Source organism: Grus americana, chromosome 12 (genome assembly GCF_028858705.1).
Source record: "Grus americana isolate bGruAme1 chromosome 12, bGruAme1.mat, whole genome shotgun sequence".
In the NCBI taxonomy this organism is placed as follows: Eukaryota; Metazoa; Chordata; class Aves; order Gruiformes; family Gruidae; genus Grus; species Grus americana.
Window position 1 is genome coordinate 12,059,708 of NC_072863.1, and position 19,380 is coordinate 12,079,087.

Genomic DNA, 19,380 nt, shown 5'->3' on the forward strand with positions numbered 1-19,380 from the left:
CTCCTCTCCTCTCCTCTCCTCTCCTCTCCCCTCCCCTCCCCTCCCCTCCTCTCCCCTTTCCTTTCCTTTCCTTTCCTTTCCTTTCCTTTCCTTTCCTTTCCTTTCCTTTCCTTTCCTTTCCTTTCCTTTCCTTTCCTTTCCTTTCCTTTCCTTTCCTTTCCTTTCCTTTCCTTTCCTTTCCTTCCCTTCCCTTCCCTTCCCTTCCCTTCCCTTCCCTTCCCTTCCCTTCCCTTCCCTTCCCTTCCCTCTCCTCTCCCCTTTCCTTTCCTTTCCTTTCCTTTCCTTTCCTTTCCTTTCCTTTCCTTTCCTTTCCTTTCCTTTCCTTTCCTTTCCTTTCCTTTCCTTTCCTTTCCTTTCCTTTCCTTTCCTTTCCTTTCCTTTCCTTTCCTTTCCTTTCCTTCCCTTCCCTTCCCTTCCCTTCCCTTCCCTTCCCTTCCCTTCCCTTCCCTTCCCTTCCCTTCCCTTCCCTCTCCTCTCCTCTCCCCTCCCCTCCCCTCCCCTCCCCTCCCCTCCCCTCCCCTCCCCTCCCCTCCCCTCCCCTCCCCTCCCCTCCCCTCCTTTCCTTTCCTTTCCTTTCCTTTCCTTTCCTTTCCTTTCCTTTCCTTTCCTTTCCTTTCCTTTCCTTTCCTTTCCTTTCCTTTCCTTTCCTTTCCTTTCCTTTCCTTTCCTTTCCTTTCCTTTCCTTTCCTTTCCTTTCCTTTCCTTTTTTTCTTCTTTCAGCTAGTGTAGAAACCCATTTCCTAGGCCAAATGCCAGTTGGGGCAATTAGAAGTCATCTCTTTGAAACCCTACAGCCAGGGTCAGCTCCTTGCCCGGTGTGTGCAGTCTCAGAAACCATTTGACCAAGCAGCAAAGGTGCTTCGGCTCCATGGCCACCCCAAGGCAAAATTAAATCAATCTGCCCAGTGCCTGGCATAAGGAACTGCTGTTCCCTGTGACCTGATTCACCCCGTGTCCTCTGAGGGTCTGTGTCACTTGAGGGAAATTCTTCAGCCCGTATGATCTGCACCAGTGCTCACCTCTACAACACACACCTCTTGCTAATGAAGGATCTCATTAGCTCACAAGGCTTTCAGAGAGAGACGGGGGCTTTGGAAAATCTGTCTCTTCCAGCTGTTCTTCCTCTGCCATTGCAGACTCATAGCTTTTATTTACAGGTTCCTGGACGCTGCAGGACCAACTAAACTTATCATTGTGAATGACTTCTTTCCTGCAGCTCTTCTCAGCAGCATTTAAAAGCTGCTGTGCATCAGTTTCCTATAGGTCATAGAAATTCCTAGTTTTGCAGCAGATGGCAGCTGAATGAAAGCATCTTGGTAAAGAAATTCATCCCTGCTCCCTGGCAACAGAGCCACTCCTGCTCAAACATGAGGGGCTGGAGGAAGGAAAGAGAAGATTCTATGTTCCCACAGGTTCTGCCCTGTACAAAATATTCTGCCCCTTCATGGAACTGATCTTAACTTTGTGGTTTTAAGCTCAGTAAAAGGATAAAACCAAAGGAATGAGCCTGTGTGCAAGCCCAGGAGGTAGGCTTTGGAAAAGATCAGGAGAAGAGCTATCTTATTCAGAATTCTCTGTTTCTATTAATAAAAAACCCAAAACAAGCAAACAAAGAAGCAAAACTTCTATAACAACTTCCCAAGCCCTGTTTTAATTCTTTTATGCTAAGGAATCATTCCTGAAGAAAAGAGAAATCATGTTCAGAATCTTCCCCTCTTTTTGATACTTCTTTCAATGAGAACATCACTCCCAAATCATCCCTTCCAAGAGGCACACTTAGTTCTATGTTATGGTCTTCTCCACCTTATAGAAGTGACAGAAAACATCAAGTCTGAGTCTGTCTCCAGAGTCCATCCACAAAAGCATAAAACTCCCTTGAACTTTTGTTTTTCCCTGGGGACTAAGGCAAAGCTGCAAGAGCTCACTACCAAAGGTTCAGGTCCTATCAGGCTCTACTTTCCAAACCAAACTGAAAGAGAGATTAGAAGTCCCTTGGAGCATCTCAGAGAAAAGGTCTACACGTCCTCCTCCACGCTTCATAACCAGCTGCTCTCCTCCATTCTCCATAGCAGCTTTACCTGCCTCTCCTCCATCATCATAATTACAGTCTCTGTCTGCATCAAGATGCGCAGGAGTGGCTTTCCATTGCAATAAGTAATGGCTGTGGGAGGGATGGGAGCGAGATCACCAGGCAGATGCGAGTGGGGAAGGAGGGACTTCCCCACTCCTGAGATGAAAGGAACCACTGCAGAAGAGCAGGCTCTCCCCATGCTTCTCGAGGAGATGGGTTTTCTCTCTCTCATGTTTCTGAGTGCATTTAGCACCAGAACAGCACGCTAAAACACATTTGCTATGCATTTGTGAAATACATAGAACTAAAGCATGCGAAGGGGAAATAATTTATTATTCTTTAACTGTCTTCCTAATTTTAAATTCATTTTGTCAAATCACATTGCAGAGAATACCTTCCTCTTTTCAATACCTCATATTGCTTCTTCACAGTTCATTATACACACTCCCTTAATCAAATACGCTCCACCTTAGAACTAATTATCAGATACTCCCCAAGGGCTAAGATTGCTGAATATATTATGGGTCTCTGCTGCAGTAGGAAAGCAAGTGACAGAGAGAGAGAACTCAGATGAGATTAATACTCTTGGCTATGCTGACATCAAGTTAACTTTTAACCCTGTAGGGAGTGGTCTTTTCAAAGCAACATGGGGTTGCGTGAGGGGGCTAGCACCTCAACGAAACACAGAGATTTTACTCTCCCCCAACTCCTCCGCTTGCTAGCACAGGACTGCCGGTGGGGCAGCTGAAGAGATGTTCATGACCCCGTCAGCACAGAAAATGAAACCCTCTCACCTCCAGAGGGGTTACGAGAGCCACAGGACATTGCTCCTGCCTGATGCAGCTGGTGAGAGCAATGCCTGCTCCCTCTCCCAAAGTGGGCTGCCTCCAAGGCCAGGACTGCCCACCACTGGCCTGGGCTATGCCAGCACCAGGTCACCTCTGGGACCAGATGAGCAGGAGGGTCTCAGTCCTGAACGAATGCCTGTCCTCATGTGGCACCCTTGAAATGTTGAGCGACCATCAACAGCCAACTCTCCTCTGTGTGCCTGGGCACGTGTGGAATACAAGCTGCAAGAAATGCTGTTGAGAAAGCTCACTATTAATTATGCTCCACAGGCCTGTTTTAATTAGAAGACAAACTGTTGTGGGAATACAAGCCTAAATTCAGACCTCAGGCCTTTTCCTTAATAATTTTCCCTGAACATGTCAAAACATTGCAATCAGTTCACTCTTCTCTCCTTTACCTCCCTTCTGGTTCAAGCACTAAGGACAGTTTGATGGCGAACTGTTGTCTTCTGGCACTGCCACCCAAACAGGTCAGATTCTGGCATCTCCTCCTCTTCCCAGGGAGCACCCTCCTTCCTCCACACACAGTCAAGTCAAGGAAAGCTGGCTACAGTGAAGGGGGTTGTCAAGGCATGTAATGGATGGAGCACGCTATGTACAGGTCTTGGTCCCATGGGCAGATTTCCCATTTCATTAGGTTGCACTTGCAGGAAAGAAAAAGACTCTAAAGCCTGCAGCGTGCTTGAGTGGTGCAAAGGCATAGACCCTCCAAGGCTGCATTATCAATTGTTTTCTAAAAGCCCAAATGCACCTGAGAAACAATCCCTGTCTACCATCCACACTGGGCTCCCCCTGGTCTGCAAGAAGATGATGAGGTGCACTTATGCCCGGGCGGGCAGCTGGGATGCTTGCTTGTGTCTTGTCCTTTAGCAAAATCCCGCTTTTGCCCAGATTGTCAAGGGACAAGGGTGGGACACGTCCGCTGTGGCTGCAGGAGAAGCCATCCCTCCCCGTGAAACGACCAGTCAGTGGCACCTACCATATCTGTGTCCGAGACAGGGCCGAAACTTGTCACGTAAATGTCTGTCTTGACTTCAGTTACGCTGTCTGGGACCAAAAAAAAAGGGAAAAAAGCAATTACAGAACTGAATTTACTTGTACAGGGAAGAGTCTGGGTTTTGTTACGTGGTGGTTTTCCCTGCCAGGTGCCTCCCTGGCAAGCCCTCAGCAAGTCAGCACCGTGCTCTCTGCTGTGCCCTGAATAATGGCCAATTTTATCAGTCGTAATTGGGCAAATTCATGTCTGATGTAGCTCTGCTGCTTTCCACACTTACACTGAGGATGAATATGTCCCACACAGCCAGACAATGCATATTTACAAAATGTATGTGGCTACACGACACATAACGTGGTACAGATCCACTCATTTTCAATATAGAGGTAAGCCCTGATGCATTGAAACTCCTTTTTAATCTGAAATCCCTTTGTGTCTCCCAGCCTGATAAACAGCCTAGCAATGTTCCACCAGTTTTAGGAAACCCTGGGTTTGTTACAGCTTCGGGCTTATCTGTATGTAAAAAGAATCAATATTCTGATTGCCTTTTACTGCCAACGTGTTTGCTGTTCTCCTAAAAGTGCCTCGCTCCTGGCAAGTGGCTGCTTTTGCAAAGCTGCTGCTCGTCTGCATCACATGCTCCCCTGCATCCCAGGCTGTGCCGCCCTTGTGGATGCTGAACAGCAGCCTCACTGCCCCAGCAAAACCACAGAGCACCAGTTCCTGCCCCGAGTGCTAAAACTCAGGGGCAGTCTTAATCATATGCCTTCAGGTAAAGATAAACTGAAATGCTTTGCAGAACACAGCCACCAGCAGGTATTATTCATGCCAAATAGCACATACAGTGCTCATTCTTGACTGCATTACAATTTCAGCGTGTTTCCTAATTGAAATCTCTGCTGCTGACCTATTTTGCAGGGAAATCAAGGCATGGTGATTTGCCAGCTTCATGGTCCTATGCTCTGCCCACTGAGTTGTACTGAAAAAATGATGGATGAGGTGCCTTGAGTTTAGCACTACGTAACCATAAATCCTCACCACTTTAGGGACAGATCATGCCATTGTGCTCCTTTTGCATGGCATTAGCTGGCTCAGAGCTGCTTTGCAAGTTGCCTGGATGGCCCGTTGCTCAATGCAATTGTGGAAATCCTTCTGTCCCCTGACAGTTATTCTGCAGTACTATGAAGCTTAGTTTTGTGCTTCAGAGTTTTGTATCCAAAAATAAGATAATGCATTCTGGCAGGGTTTTCTCCTTAATGGCTCAAATATACATATACATGTCTTTAGTTATTATGGCTGGAAAGCTTCCGATGCAGCCTGTGGCTGATATTATTGTGCTATATAAGTAACCCCTGATCTCGTCTTGAAGTGATAAAAAGGTTAAACAGAAATATGTATGTGGTATACTTTCTGAAACACCCAGAAGCCAACAAGACAACATCCTGAACAAAATTAGTTACTTCTGTAAGACTTAAACACTCAGGGTATTCTCTTTTGTCTCCTTCCAAACAAGTCCTCAAATGAGATACACAGCAGACAAGAACATTTAGTGAAGCAAGGCTCTTTCTGCTAACACATGCAGCGAGAGAAAGCTGATTATGTTTTAGAGAAAACACAAACCCTCTCTCCCCTCTCCTCCTCCCTTCTTGGCATTCAGTTTGCCCAAGATAGTAATTTACAGCCATGGTTATCAGATCAAGATCCATGGCTGCCCATGGCCAGTGAAGCCAGTCCTTGTGAGGTGGAGAATGAATTGTCCCCTGCACCTGAGGGGGCAGAGGGACAGGGGTCCCTGAAAGGAACCATGTGCTTTACAGTGTGATCCTCAGGGTCCAAGATGAAGGAAGGGATTCAGGAAGTGATGAGGAGGTAAAAAGGCAGAACTAGTTTTGGACACCTTTTGATATAATTCTGCTTTCTTTATATGAGCCTTATGTCCTGATCATGCTGGAACCTGGCTGTCACAGAGCTCCAGAGACCCCTTCCCACCCCTTCAATCTACTGGCAAATCTGATCAAAGATAATGGCATTAATAAATGCCATTAATTAATATTAAGAATTTATTAATATTAATAATTAATTACAGCCTGGGTCTGAAGAGGATCCCCCACTTCCAGACTGCAGACATACCCCCTGGGCCAGGTCATGCAAACCTGCTGAACTCAGTGGAACCCCTTTGCACCTGCAAGGCAGCACCCGGTGCAGGGACGAGCTAGGGGGGCTAGCTCGGTCGTTGGCTTATTGATGCTCCCCATACTTACAAAAATGGGCTCCCTGCATGTTTTAGGGCAAAAGCCAGACTGAAGTTTCCCTGTTAATATGTGCTCCTAAGGGCAGAATTTGGCTGGGATCCAGAGGGATTTCTAAAATTAAATCATTGCTACGCAAGCAGGGATTTCAGCAGAGCTGGGAAATCCAGAGATAAGTAAAACACCAGCAGAACAGAGAGCGCTCCATCCCCAGAGATTCACTTCCTTTGTGATGCTACAGCCCAAGAGCATCCACACTGCTTGCAGCTCTGCCCAAGCTCATCGGCTCTGTGATGGTGAGACCTTCTCCTCCAGACAAATCAGGAGCTACTCAGCCAGCCTCCCCGCTCCTTATCCTCACACCTACCCACCCTGAGCCTGAACTGCATCGCTTTTGCAGCAAGTGAAAGCTGAGAGGAGCATCTCCTGCCTCTGCTCAGAGACATGGAAGGGAAATCTTTATCTCCTTCTCAATTTGCAGACATGCTCACACTGCAACTTGGCTGTCTTGCCCAGTTCTCACCAAAGATTTAATAATTAAGAACTGCACTGTAGAGGGTTAAGCCCTTTCCCTAGACCTGTTGCAGAACATTAAATGGCATTTTTCCTTTCCTAGCATAATCCTTCCCTATGACTAAGTTTTTTTACATGCACAAGTGAGTTGAGCCTTCAAGCCTGCTGAGGTGGCAGGCGGGTGCTGCCAGTCCTGTTTTATAATTAGGGAAACAAAAACCCTTGGTTCAGGTAGGAAGGCTTGGTGCAGCTTAGTTGGTAGGAAGGCTTGGTTCAGGTAGGAAGCTGGAGTGGAGCAAGGACCAGAGCCCAGCTCCGGCTGCCTGAGGGAACGGTGTGGGCTGTGCACCACTGCCCAGCCGAGGGCTCGGTATTGCTCTTGGCAGGCTGCTCAAGCACCCTCTGGCCACATTGCTGAGCCTCACCGTGCCCCAAGCTGCTGCCACCCAAGGACCAGGAAAGCAAAAAAAGACCCTGAAGCAGTCATGAAACTAGAAGAGCAAGAGATTTTTCAGGTTCAATGTTTGAACCTGGGCAGAATTTAGGGGCCGATTCCCTTGTCTGGAGGCTTTTCCCATTTATAGGCTCAGCTTATTCCCAAGCTTCAGCACAACTGTGTTTCTAAAACCAGCTGGAGCAAGTCTGTGAGCAGGAACAAGGTGCTGCAAGTCGATCAGAGGTGTCCCTTCTCCCACACAGTACAAAGCCCCATCCCTGCCTGCCAGGCAATGCCGCCTTGCTCCTGCCTGCAGAAATCCCCCACAGCTGGGCAGATCTGCAATGCAAATGTAAAACAAAAGCTGCAACATCCCTTCCCACAGTGTTACCATGGCACTCACTACACCTGCCTGCTCTTTAAAAGCTACCCCTCTCCTTCTCCAAGAATTTGCTACACCAGATCTAGCTGCTTGTGCAAGCGATAAACATCCTTATTAGCTCTGTGTGGAGGGCTGGATCCTGCCACACCAAGCCCCATGCCAGCAGGGTCAGTTGCTTCCCTTGTGTATACAGAAGGTGTAAAGCAGCAGTGGCTGCTGATGAGTTGCTTCAGGGTTTCCATTTCACCTGCCCTCCCCTATCCCCCCCTCCATGTCCCCATGTCGTCCCATCTTCTTGGCCCTGGCTCAAGGCAGACGTCTCGCCCTTCCTGCAATTTCCCTTTTAAGTGCTCGTGACTCCCTGGGCCTGTGAGGAGATAGCTATTATTTACAAAATGATGGAGTGCTATTTTTACTTGCTTCTTGGAAGCACTAGGAGCATTAGCAGAGCTGGAATACAAATTATGCTGCCTCGCTGCCTCTCCCCTCACCGGCTGCAGATTGTAGGGCTCCTTCTATAAGTGATTATGGGAGGCGGGGGGCACGGGGGGCTGAGGAGGCTCTTATTAAACATCCCGCTGCACTCATCAAGTGCTGTTTATTTAAGAATCTCGGCTGTAACATAATCGACTTGGCCGGTTGTGTTTCGGCTCTTGAGGTTCGCAGTTGTGCTGAACACAGTCACGTTTCCCAGGCGGGGGTTCCTGGAGGCTATGCCGCAAGCGAGCAGAAATGATGTGCCTGCATCCGAGCACTGGAGGCTCCCAAATGATGTGCACTATTAAAACAAGGGTGAAGCCACTGCGGCTTCACACAGGGGATTTCTGGCTGCTGTGCTGATGTCAGGGAGGCTGCACAGCCTTATCTTGGAGATAAGCTGAATGAGCAAGGGGATGGAGACCTCCTTGAGGCTGTGCTCCTCGTGCAGTGCTCCACTCTGCCCGAGGGCTGTGCTGGGACCTAAGGGAGCTCAGAGGTGAGAAGCCTGCCTGTACTGGTGTTTCTGTGCATGATGGCATGATAGAGACTAGAAAGGAGGATAGTGCTGTTCAGGCTCTTCTGCACTCTGGGGTACAAACCCTCAATCTGCTCCAGGTCAGCTCCTGGAGGTAGATGTTTCTGCACTGGCGTCCCTATGAACTGCTCTGGACTCCAGCCAGCCCAGTATCCCATCTCCAACTGTGGTAACAAGGCAAAAAGTGCAGTAACAAGCCGATAATGCCCCTTAACAGCCTCCTAGACTGCAACTGCATTTCGCCTAAGCTCAAGAGTTTCACAGCTTGATGAGGTCTCCTTATTCAGTGATCCTCTTCCAAGGACCCGTCCAGCATTCCCTCAAATACATAAAATCCTTTGGGAAGGACTCCCACCAGCCTGCAGTGAGAGCAGCGTCACCATGAAGAGAGAAGGGATGCTGTGTAGCTCTTTCCCGTATCACGTAACCCAAAGCAAGCACGGTGGACAGGATGGTGCTTTACAGCTAACTCAGCATCCCTGGGAAGGGAAACATAAGAGGTTGGTTTGTACTACCAACTTCCACCTCATGTCTTCTCCCCAGTCTTTGCCATGCTAATTGATAAGCAAAAGGTAATTTTTGCAGCTGCACAGAGAAGCTTTTTGGGTGTTTCATTCTTCATTTTCTCAGCATCTCACTGCGGGGGGGTTTAACTTTTCTTCCAATTTTAGCCTCTGGAACAAAAGAGGCTTCCATGACCTTTGATACAAGCCTCATGAGCCTGTACAGAGCCAAGCTGCACCACAGCCCAGGGCAGCCCTTGCCAGAAACTCCACCCTTGGGTACGTCCTCTTTACTCTGACAGCTTCAGTCCCATCGCACCAGGGCTGCTGCCTTTGCCAGTTCCTACTTTTTTTTTTCAGATGGCCTCTTAACCTGTGGTGCTGCCTTGTTTTGGGAAGTAGGAACTGAGTTGTGTCTCCTTAAGAAGAGAGGCATTGAAGAAGGGAGGACACGTCTCTGAATGGCGTGGCACGGGGTACCCTCTCTGTGACTTTGCCCTTGGGACTGCCATGCCAGTACTGGGAGAGGACAGCAAGGCACAAGCAGAGGGTAGGTGCCTGAGGGGAGAGGGTAACCTCACCTCTCCCCACAACCTCCCTTGCAAGAACTGCATAAATGGAGACGTGACATCTTCTACATCACCAACTACAAACAAGAAACCCCTGATGTAGCCTTCACTGCTGCTCTCCTGCTGTGAGGCCAGCAAGACTCCCGCATACATTAGAAATGCTTTTCTTGCAATTTTTGCTAAGGAGCTCAGGAATAGCAGCACAGAAGGGCACATTTCAGTGAACATCACTGCAGTGCTGTTAATGCCTCCTAGGCTTGTCCAGCCCAGCCAGGGGATAAAGCTGACTCCGAGGACATAGACTGACGGAGATCCTGCCACCCAAAAGCCGCAAAGCAGCATGAGCTATTGCTAATGTCAGGACCACAAACATCCCTACTGCACCTGGGATGCTCTCACACCATGTATCCTGGGAGCAGAGTGTGTGGGTCAGGAGGGGAAGGCTGGGGAACAGAGATTGCAAAATTCTGAGAAGGTACTGGGATTTCCTCCAGCATCTGCGAAAAGGCGAGCAGACCTGGAGCGCAGAGAGATCTGGGTAGATTTCAGCGCTGCCCCTTCTCTCTCCTCAATTGGTTTTGACTTGGGGATCTTAGGCAACACATAGAGAGGTCACAGTCAACCTCTTCAAACTCCTAGTCCCAAAGTAAAAATACATATTTTCAGATGTTACTTGGCTGTTTTGGTGCTTCAGCATCCTTGAATATGAAATCACTTGTTCGGAAGCAAAAGCCAAGTCTCATATTGCAGACGTTCACCCATGTTTGACAAGTTCAGCCTGGGCATCTTTCCCAAAAGTGGACAGCAGCATGCACGTGTTCTTCTTAGAAGAATAACCCAGAACATACATAGGTTGTCTCAGTCCTGTCACCAGCCTTCCTTACACAGGAATAAATTGTAACCACCTCCTCTATATAGAATTATTTAGAATTGAAACTGTTGAAATCAGTAAGATTTTGGTAGCACACCACACAGCCTACAGAAGTCATCATAGAATCATAGAATGGTTTGGGTTGGAAGGGACCTTAAAGATCATCTAGTTCCAACCCCCCTGCTGCGGGCAGGGACACCCTCCACTAGAAGTCAATGCCGAATGGCAGTAATCGTGGCCAAGAGTGTCACCAGGAGGGCTGGCAGCTGGCCATGGAGAGCTAACAGCAGCATCAGGTTTAATTCCCCAAACTACCTAAACACTGACACATCTCCAGGAAAACTCACTTGGGCAGAAGCATCAAGACACAACAGAGACCCTGTTTTGTCTATGGGGGAGGACAATCCCAGAGGTAGGTTAGCCCACCCAGACCTGACTGCCTCTGATGGCATCTGCCTCTAGTGAACGTAGAGATGAGGATGACCAGGGTCCCATGGGTGAAGGCTGGTCTTAGCCTCCTGCTCCCACCTGGGACAACATGGCTAAAGATGGCAGATGCTCATCCACTGCAAAGTGGGGTCAGCCAAAGACTGAGCACTGGGAAATTTGTACTCCGCAGAATAAACCACACAGTAAGGAAAGAAACCATATAAATGTCTGAAACAAATGTCTTATCCCAGCAAAAGCAGGGGTGAGTAAAAGCCTGCAGGGGATTGCCAGCAAGACCATGGTCAGTATCTAGGTCTGCCTATGTGTCATGAACTATTTGTCTAATGCAGTTTTTCCTGGCTATTTGCCTGCTTCCAGAATTGGTCACCCTGTCTCACTCGTAAAGCTGAAATAACTTAGTCTGTGTAACAGATCTGACCCCCCCTCAGTTACACTCCTAGTGACTTCTGCAGAGTTATGATCAAAAAGGCATCATGTTTACACAGAAAACAAGGCTATCTGCTGCTCTCTGTGAAAGCATCAAGCCTGTCCCTCCCATCCTGGGGTACCGAGGCATCTTTTCACAGGGGTTGGCTTATCACCCACTGCTGCTCAAAACCCCTGGGACTGCCAGCATTTGCTGTACAGCCAGTTCCCAAGTTGCTGCTCTGTGAGCCACAGTGATTAATCACTACCTTCTCTCTGGTGTGATGGCACATCAGTGTCTACAATTGCATATCCTCCAGCCAGACTACAGAGAAGTCATCAGATCTGTAAATACAGATACGCATGTGGTATCACTTCCAGCTGTGCTCTCTCTCTCCCCCCAACTTGGATAATATTTCAGCACAGGGCAAGCAAGAAGTTCAAAAGAATTTCCAGGGCTCTCTCAAGAGACAGCCAACAACAAAACCACTCACACATGATGAGAGAGATCAGCATGGTGTGCAATTACATGTGCTTAATTTTTCAGCCCAGATGAAGTGAGATGATGCCTGTCAAATCCCTCAGAGAGATTGCCTGCTGCCCTGGCTCCCTTTCTTAGCAGGGCCAGAGGAGAGCTGATGCAATGAAGAGATTTATTCCCTGTCTCACACAGCAATGCTGCGTATGCAGCTTTCTAACAGCTGCATCCAGTGTCCTCTGCAGGAACTAGACGCAGGACTATGAAGTGACCCAGTTTTACCACTTGAGCATGGCTTGTCTAGGATTTATGGCACACTGTAATGCCTAGATGGATGTCTAATTTCTAGGTGATCCTTGGGGCACAAGCCACCTGAGGCACAAGCTCCTTGAGTTATGTAGGGAAAATCAGCTAAGTTCTTGGAAAAGAAATCCCTAAGCAGTTTCCAAATGCACTATACATGTGCTCGTGGCTCTGACCCAGGTCTAAGCTCTCTCCACACCTATGTAACATGTTGGCTATGGAGTATGGATCAAGGCATAACTACTGCTGAAAGAAGAGGAGTCAGGCACGCCCTGTTCCTCCTTGCTTCCTCGTGAGGAGAGAGCCAGTGTCCCAGCATAGTGCTGATAGGCACACAGGGCATCTGCTTGTCCCTTTTGGGTGAGAAACTGCACCCTCCCCCTAGCACTTCCATGTGAATAACAGCACAGGGTGGCCCAGTTTTCTGGTCTGAACTCCCTGCACAGAACATACTACACTGCCCCTTTGTCTCACCATGCGATAAAGGGGCTCTAGGGATATCTGGCATGGTGAGTACGTCCACATGTTGCTGTAGAAGGTGCTATAGGGATTTCACACCCTCCCATGCTGGAGAAAGGCATTTTCTCACATTTACCCAGAGTGAGGGATGCAGGTTAGAGCTCTATCCAGCAGAACAGCCTAGCAGAGATGCTGCTCTACCAGTAGCAGAGCCAATAAACCCTGCTTTCCCGCATATCAGCTTTTCCTGCCTGTTTTTCTGATGCCTAACACCAGTTGATCCCATCCAGTTACCTCTCTCTACTTTGGGTCTTTTTCCACTCAGCTACATAATTCCACAAATCTTGCAGGGACTTAAATTCTCTGAGATATCTACCCTTCTGTCAGGTTTTGTTCAGATCAGCCAATAGGCTCAAAAGCTTTTAGAAGACAAAAGGCAGAAAGAAAGATGTGATAAGCCTTACTCCATTAGAAGCCCAGACAAAAAACTACTGCAAGACTCAACAGAACTATGCATTTGGCTCATGTAGTTTAATTTAGCTTTCCCTCACTGGCCTGTGCAGGCATGCACACACACGTATTCTTATTACTGGATTAAGTGACATAAAATACACATCCAGAGGTTAGAATCAGGATGTGGTGCAAGTTATTGATAAACATAAAGTCCAGGCAGAATAGAAGAGAGAGTCAGAAGCAGCAACTGCTAGAGAAGTCATGGAGGCTTTACACACACCTCTTATTCTCACACATACAGACTACAAATTAGTTGTGCTATTTTTGCTACAGACAGAAAAGACAGAATGAACAAAGCTACTGTAGTTTCTATTTTAAGGACTTAGGACACCCTCAGATGCTATAAAGGCAGAGGAGGAATCTGAATGTATGAGCATGCTTTTAGAGGTTCTACAGTGCTTTGAGACCCTGTGGTAATGGAAGAGAGATGCTACATAAACATGTTTGTTATGTATTATAAACACAATGAGAAAATGTGTGAGTATAAATTGGCATGCATAATTTAACATATTCAGTATTAAAGTCTGTTCTTGATGCCTAAGCCAGAGGTGCTCAGGGAAGGGAATCCCTGCCGGTCCCAGTGGACAGGGGAAGAGCATTCAGACAACACCATGTTGCCACCTGGTACACGTAGCTGTGGCCCTAATGAAACCAAAGCCAGGAGAATTTTGCTGACCGCAGCCCTTCCTGCAGGGTGCCTGCATGGCTGTATGCACTGGAGGGAGCAATGAGATGAGGGCAAAAATGCCAGACTGGTATTTCAACATTAGGCAAACCTTTCCATGTTACCTGCAAAACACCTGTGTTCCATTTTGGGCCTGCCTTCCTGACCTCATCTTTGGCTAATTTGCCTCTTTAGGAGTCAATGACAATGTTCTTGTTGACCACATCACAGGATCTCAGTGAACAGCACCCTCAGGGAAACACTGCAGTAGGTCCCGTGCCCCAGTCCTGTGGCTGAAGTTGCACATACGCAGGAGACATAAGGCATCAGAACAAAGCAGTCACTGGGCTGCTGCCTTTGCTGTATCCCTTCACACCTGTATAACTCAGCAGGGAGAGTCAGTGATTAGACCAGGCTTATCCAGAACCATGTGTGGACACAGTGCACCTCTGAAGCTTCTCCATCAGGGAGCTTGCAGACTGTCCCCGGCAGGTTATTGTTTACTCCCTTTCCTAAAAACACTGAACCTTTTGTTAACTCATTCTCAGCAAGTCTAACAGAAATCATCACCTCCCAACAGGCCACTCACATGCTTGAAGAGGAGCTGCAAAAACATTAGGTCAGTGCCAGCAAAATCCTTAGCATTTGCAAAGCAATTACTGAGCTCTGTAACTCATCAGAGCTCAAGGCAGATCCCCAGGAAAAAGATAAGCACAAGCGTGCAATACAAAACTGCTATTGCAAACCTGATAATCATTGATACATAGAAAACAACTGGAAAGATTGGAAAGCCAGAAAGCAAGCAGGGAAACACAAGAAAAATCAAGTGAGAGACACACTGCATTGCATTAATTTTATGTCATTGCAGAGGGAGAAAGAATAACAAGATGTCTTAATCAAGTGTGTGAAGTCTGAAGGCTGAGCTCTGAGCTCTAACCCCACCGTTGGTGCTAATCTGCACTATGGCACTGAGCATGCAATGCAGTTCTGCTGTGCCTCAGTTTCCCCATCTGCCTTTTAGCCCCAGCACTGCCTTCCCATGTCTCTGGCTGTATCTTATTCCAGGTTGCTCTGCAGGCTGAGGATTGCCAGACTGCACGATAGACTGTAGTGTGCAAAAAAAGAAAAAAAAAAAAAAAAAGAAAAAGAAAGTGGCTCCTGGAACTTGCTGTATAGCTAAGAGGAAGAGTCCATTGTCCATTTAATTCTCAAGCCTGTCCCCTGAGGCCAACACCAGGTACTGAAACGAAGATACAAGAAAACCATAGCAGGGAGTAACACAGTAATTTGCACTCTAGTTCCCTTATCAGATAGCTCCTGGCTGGTCTTTCCTTCAGTAGGAGAACTTAATCAGCTCCTGTGACAGTGTGCCTTCAAGTGACCTTCTGGCATCCTTCACCACCACCCCAGGGCAACGCAGACAAATGCTTTCCCCTCCTTAGGCACCCCATCATGGTCTCTGCCTGTGTGACTCCCGAGCTGTGTGCAGAGCCAAGGTCTCCACTGAGCTGTTTCTCCCCTGTCATGCATTGGTCACTGGACTGCATGGCCACTGCTCATTTAGTTTGCAGCAATTCCAATACATTGTATGGATAAACTTATTTAATTCGCATTCCTTTCAACTGGTCAATTTAGCATTTCCTCTGATGGTGGAGTCCTGTTGTGCAAGCACAGCAAGCTCTCCTTGCCACCTGGGCTCACCTAGCTCCCTGTGTTACCTCTGCGCACACTGCTGCCAACACACCAAGAAATGCATTAGACAGCACGGACTGCAAGTCCACCTCTCCCATGCAGCAATAACTCCTCCTGTGTTTGCTGTCCCAGACTTGCAAGGATAAACAGAGAGTCTCTGAAGTGCAAGATAAATCCCCAGACACGCACTGTGTCCCTCCATCACATTCCTTCTCGCCTGGCTTCCCTGTGCCTCCCAGGGAAGTCCCTGGCAGGCAAATGGGGCCAGCAAACCCTGGGAGCAGCGGGGTGATCCACACGTGGCGAGGTGGGCTTATTTGTGCGCTTAGGCTGTTGTTTTATCCCCAAGTGAGCAAAACCCTTTTAGAGGAAATTCTGGCTCTAAATCTTCCCCTCCCCAGCACTGTTCAGACACCAGCATTGTCTGTCCCATGGACAGGAAGGCTTTTTAACACAACTACTCTCAAAAATTCAGCAACAAATATCATATTTTCAGTTCTGCCCACTACATGAATTATGACATGCTGTACGATACTCTGATACTCCCATCAGAGACAAGCAGGGGGCAGATGCCTCCAGATGTAATTTTTAATTTCCTTCGCTGGGGAGAATGTTTTCTTGTTTTAGCGATGTGGTTCAAAGCGTTCCAGTTCCCATGGCAACTCTCTACTTCCACTGGAGATGCCATTTTTCATGCCATCCCTTCAGAATTAGACATTTCCCAGCAGAGGTTCTGAAGAAATGTCTCTCTTAAATATATATTTATTAGAGACAGTGCCTGCAAGTGTGCTTTATTGACAGGTTTCTCAGGCGACCCACAGCCTACAGAGGAGAATATGCTGGCTGCCAATCTGCCTTTTCTCAGCTTCTGTTTTCAGCCAGAACTCTCCTCTCTTTTTCTGCCACATACATATTAGCCAGCACCTGTTCCTTTTTTATTTTTCATTACTTTCTGGTCCCATCACTCTCCCCCATGCCCAGCACTGGCCCAGTTCCCCAGCAATGCAAGTGCAGCAGGGGAGTGCCCAACCAATTCAGCACATGCTGAAAGTATCTGCTGGCACAGACGCTGCACAGGGACCCCCTCTTCTCCTGCAGGCAGAGAGCCATCACAGGCCTCATTATACATTTGCACACAGAGAAAAACCCTAAGTACTGCAAAATAGAGACCACCACGAGAGCCTCCTAGCCTCAGAGGGCAGCATCGGAGCACCTGCTCCTCTCTGCTCCCGGCTGCTCTCCCTGTGCCATCTGGCTGTAGCCTGCTGGGCACCATGTGCCCTCGGGGAAGGCATGAACACATCGGAGAACTGATTCTGCTCCCCAGCATAGAAGCCTGGGCATGGGGCTGGGGGAAGGATTTGTGCCCCAGGTCTTGGTCACCTGCTGCCACTCAGGCACCCCCATTGCAGAGGTTCACAGTGTAGTGGTACCTCCACGGGTGTGGAGCCGAGGGATGCTGAGACAGACTCACCTCCCTGCCTAACACGCTGCCTTCCCTGCCGCACTGAGGCATGCCACCCGTCTCTGCTCCCACGCAGTCCTCGCCTAACCATCACACCCAAAAAACCTATGCCTCTGACTCAGAACCCCCTGCAGAAAAAGTGAGATGCAACATCCCACCCACAGCAGCTTCCAAAGATTTTTCGCAAGACCCCTGGGGTGAGTTACTATTTCAGGCTGCGCAAGCAGCCCCCAGCCCCACTGCCCTCCAGGGGCAGGGATGCCCCTTCACCCCGAAGGGATTTCCAGGCTCCCTGGCTCAGGGGACCCCGGGTACCGCAGTGCCCGTGACCCTCACTTGCACCATGCTCAGCATCTCCCACCCAAGCTCCTGACAGCTCAATGGAAAGAGGCGGTGCCAGACCTGGAGGGGGTCCCGGTGGGAAACTGCACTAGAGCTCTCTAATAGACCCGTAACATTACAGCTTCAAATTGCCTGCCTTCAGGAGACAAATCCAAGCAGGTAAATTGGTAGGAGCTGAGCAGATTCGGAGGCTGATGGAACTAATCCCAGGCATGTTTAAATGCAAAGGCCCAGGGAGCCTCACTCAAACCCAAGATTGCTGAAGCTCACTGCTGTGCTTAATTCGCAGGTGCAGCCTGCTCAGAGGGGCGTGAAAAGCAGAAGAAAAGGCAGAGTGCTGGGGGCAAAAGCCACACGCCGGCTTCAAGGTCAGGACGCTGGCCCTCAGAAAAACCATGCCCAACCAAACAGCCGCAGAACAGCAGCTCCTACTCATGCCATCCTGGAAACCACATGGATAAACATCGCTGTTGTCCCTCAGAGAAGTTTAGAAACATTTTCTTAGCCCAGCCGCCAGCAAGGACGCACAGACTCAGGGGACACTTCTTGCTGACTCCAGACTTCACATTAATTTTACCATCCCACCTGCCATTAATCAAACGTCTTCCTCTGGCATTTTTATTGAAAATAAATTTAATAAAGTAGGTGGGAGTCCACATGCTTCCATAACATCAGATAAATATTCATGGGGGCTTGTGCTGCTTTAGCTAAATGAGTTTTTTAAATTTAACTGGTGCAATCTCCTTGTTCTTTAATATATAGCTTGGCTTGCCCTTGTTCGGGAATAGGGACTCGGCCCTGCGCTGGCTCACTCTCAGGCACACCAAGGAACAATTCTCTGCTGTCAAGCCAACACCTTTTGGTAAGGATATTGTCATCTGTAATTGGAAATACCGGTCTGCTGGGGTCAGCGTCACCTGGTGCGAATTCCCAGAGCCCAGGCTGAATTCAGAAGGGCCATTTGGAGTTGAAAACTCATTTCCAACCACTAAAAGCGTGGCCACCATTTCTACCTCTGTGGGTGTGCCATTTGATTTCCGCTTTTCCCTCCCTGTTTAAGCAGCTATTGTGCTCCAACAGCAAAAGCTAATGAAAGCCATCAGAAAACGCATTCCCCTGATGCTTACTGAGGGGGTTAAAAGGCTTCCAGCTACCAAAATACACAGCACACCAGTGAAAGAACTGAAACACACCCACACAAAGCTTCAAAATTTGTGGGGTGCATGAGTCCTAGGAGAAGAGATGAGCGCCAAGCTCACCCTCACTAAGACAACCTCCATCTGCAGCCCTGGCTGTGAGCTCTGCCCTGGGGAGGGCAGGTTAACCCCTTGTTCCCGAAGGACACTGCAGAGTAGCTGTGACAGAGGGTCCTTACTGCAGTCCTTCTCCTCACAGGCAGTTAGTAGAGTCCAGGCGGAAGAAAGGAAAAATCTGACACATTGATCAAACTTAGTAGAAAGGCAGGATTCAGACAGTCCTTATTAGTGAGAGATTTTACAGCATCTAACAGCTGCTTTGTTAACTGGAGCAGTGAGGACCTGCAGCTTCCAAAAAGCGGCAATGCAGGGCAATTCAACCACTGCCAGGACTCTTGTCATGCTATCCTAGTGATACCCTTCTCTTGAAAGGCAGTGCTTTAGGAATCAAGCGCATCATCATTTTGCCTTTGTTATTAACGCAAACTGACTTGTTTTCATCGTTATAGCCTCGACCTAATTCCTCATGCACATGATTTGCTTTCCCTGTTTTTTAATGACATGAAGGTTGTGACTAGCCCTGCAGACACGCACAGATAGCCTGAGCCCAGGAATAGGGTGCAAACAGCCCTCTCCTCCCCATGCACTTCCACACACGAGTTACTGAGGTCGCGTTTCCTATGCCCCAGCTCCAGGGTGGAGGTAGTATGAAGACAAATGCAGTCCATGAAGTGCCAACATAATAATTTTCCCCTCATCCCCAACAGCTACCGATGCAGAAGAGGTGGGCAATGCCCACTTTCTGATGCCATCAGATAGTCTAGTCACCCAGTTCCTCCCAAAATACATCGGCTGCAGGGACAGTTCTCCTGCAAGTCTCTAAGCCTACTGATTTCTCTGATTTCCCCCTATTAAGATAGCAGTCCTGCTTCTGAGAGATCACCCTTGCTGGAGACAAACTG

The 19,380-nt window shown here is 48.3% G+C and overlaps 1 protein-coding gene across 1 annotated transcript in view; it reads right to left on the reverse strand.

Moving 5' to 3' along the window:
* GABRA3 (gamma-aminobutyric acid type A receptor subunit alpha3) overlaps positions 1-19,380 on the reverse strand; it is an 81,983-nt gene that overhangs the window by 35,693 nt on the left and 26,910 nt on the right. The window contains exon 4 of the mRNA XM_054839326.1: positions 3,899-3,966. Coding sequence (XP_054695301.1) covers positions 3,899-3,966 — 68 coding nt within the window. The remainder of the gene's footprint in view (positions 1-3,898; positions 3,967-19,380) is intronic.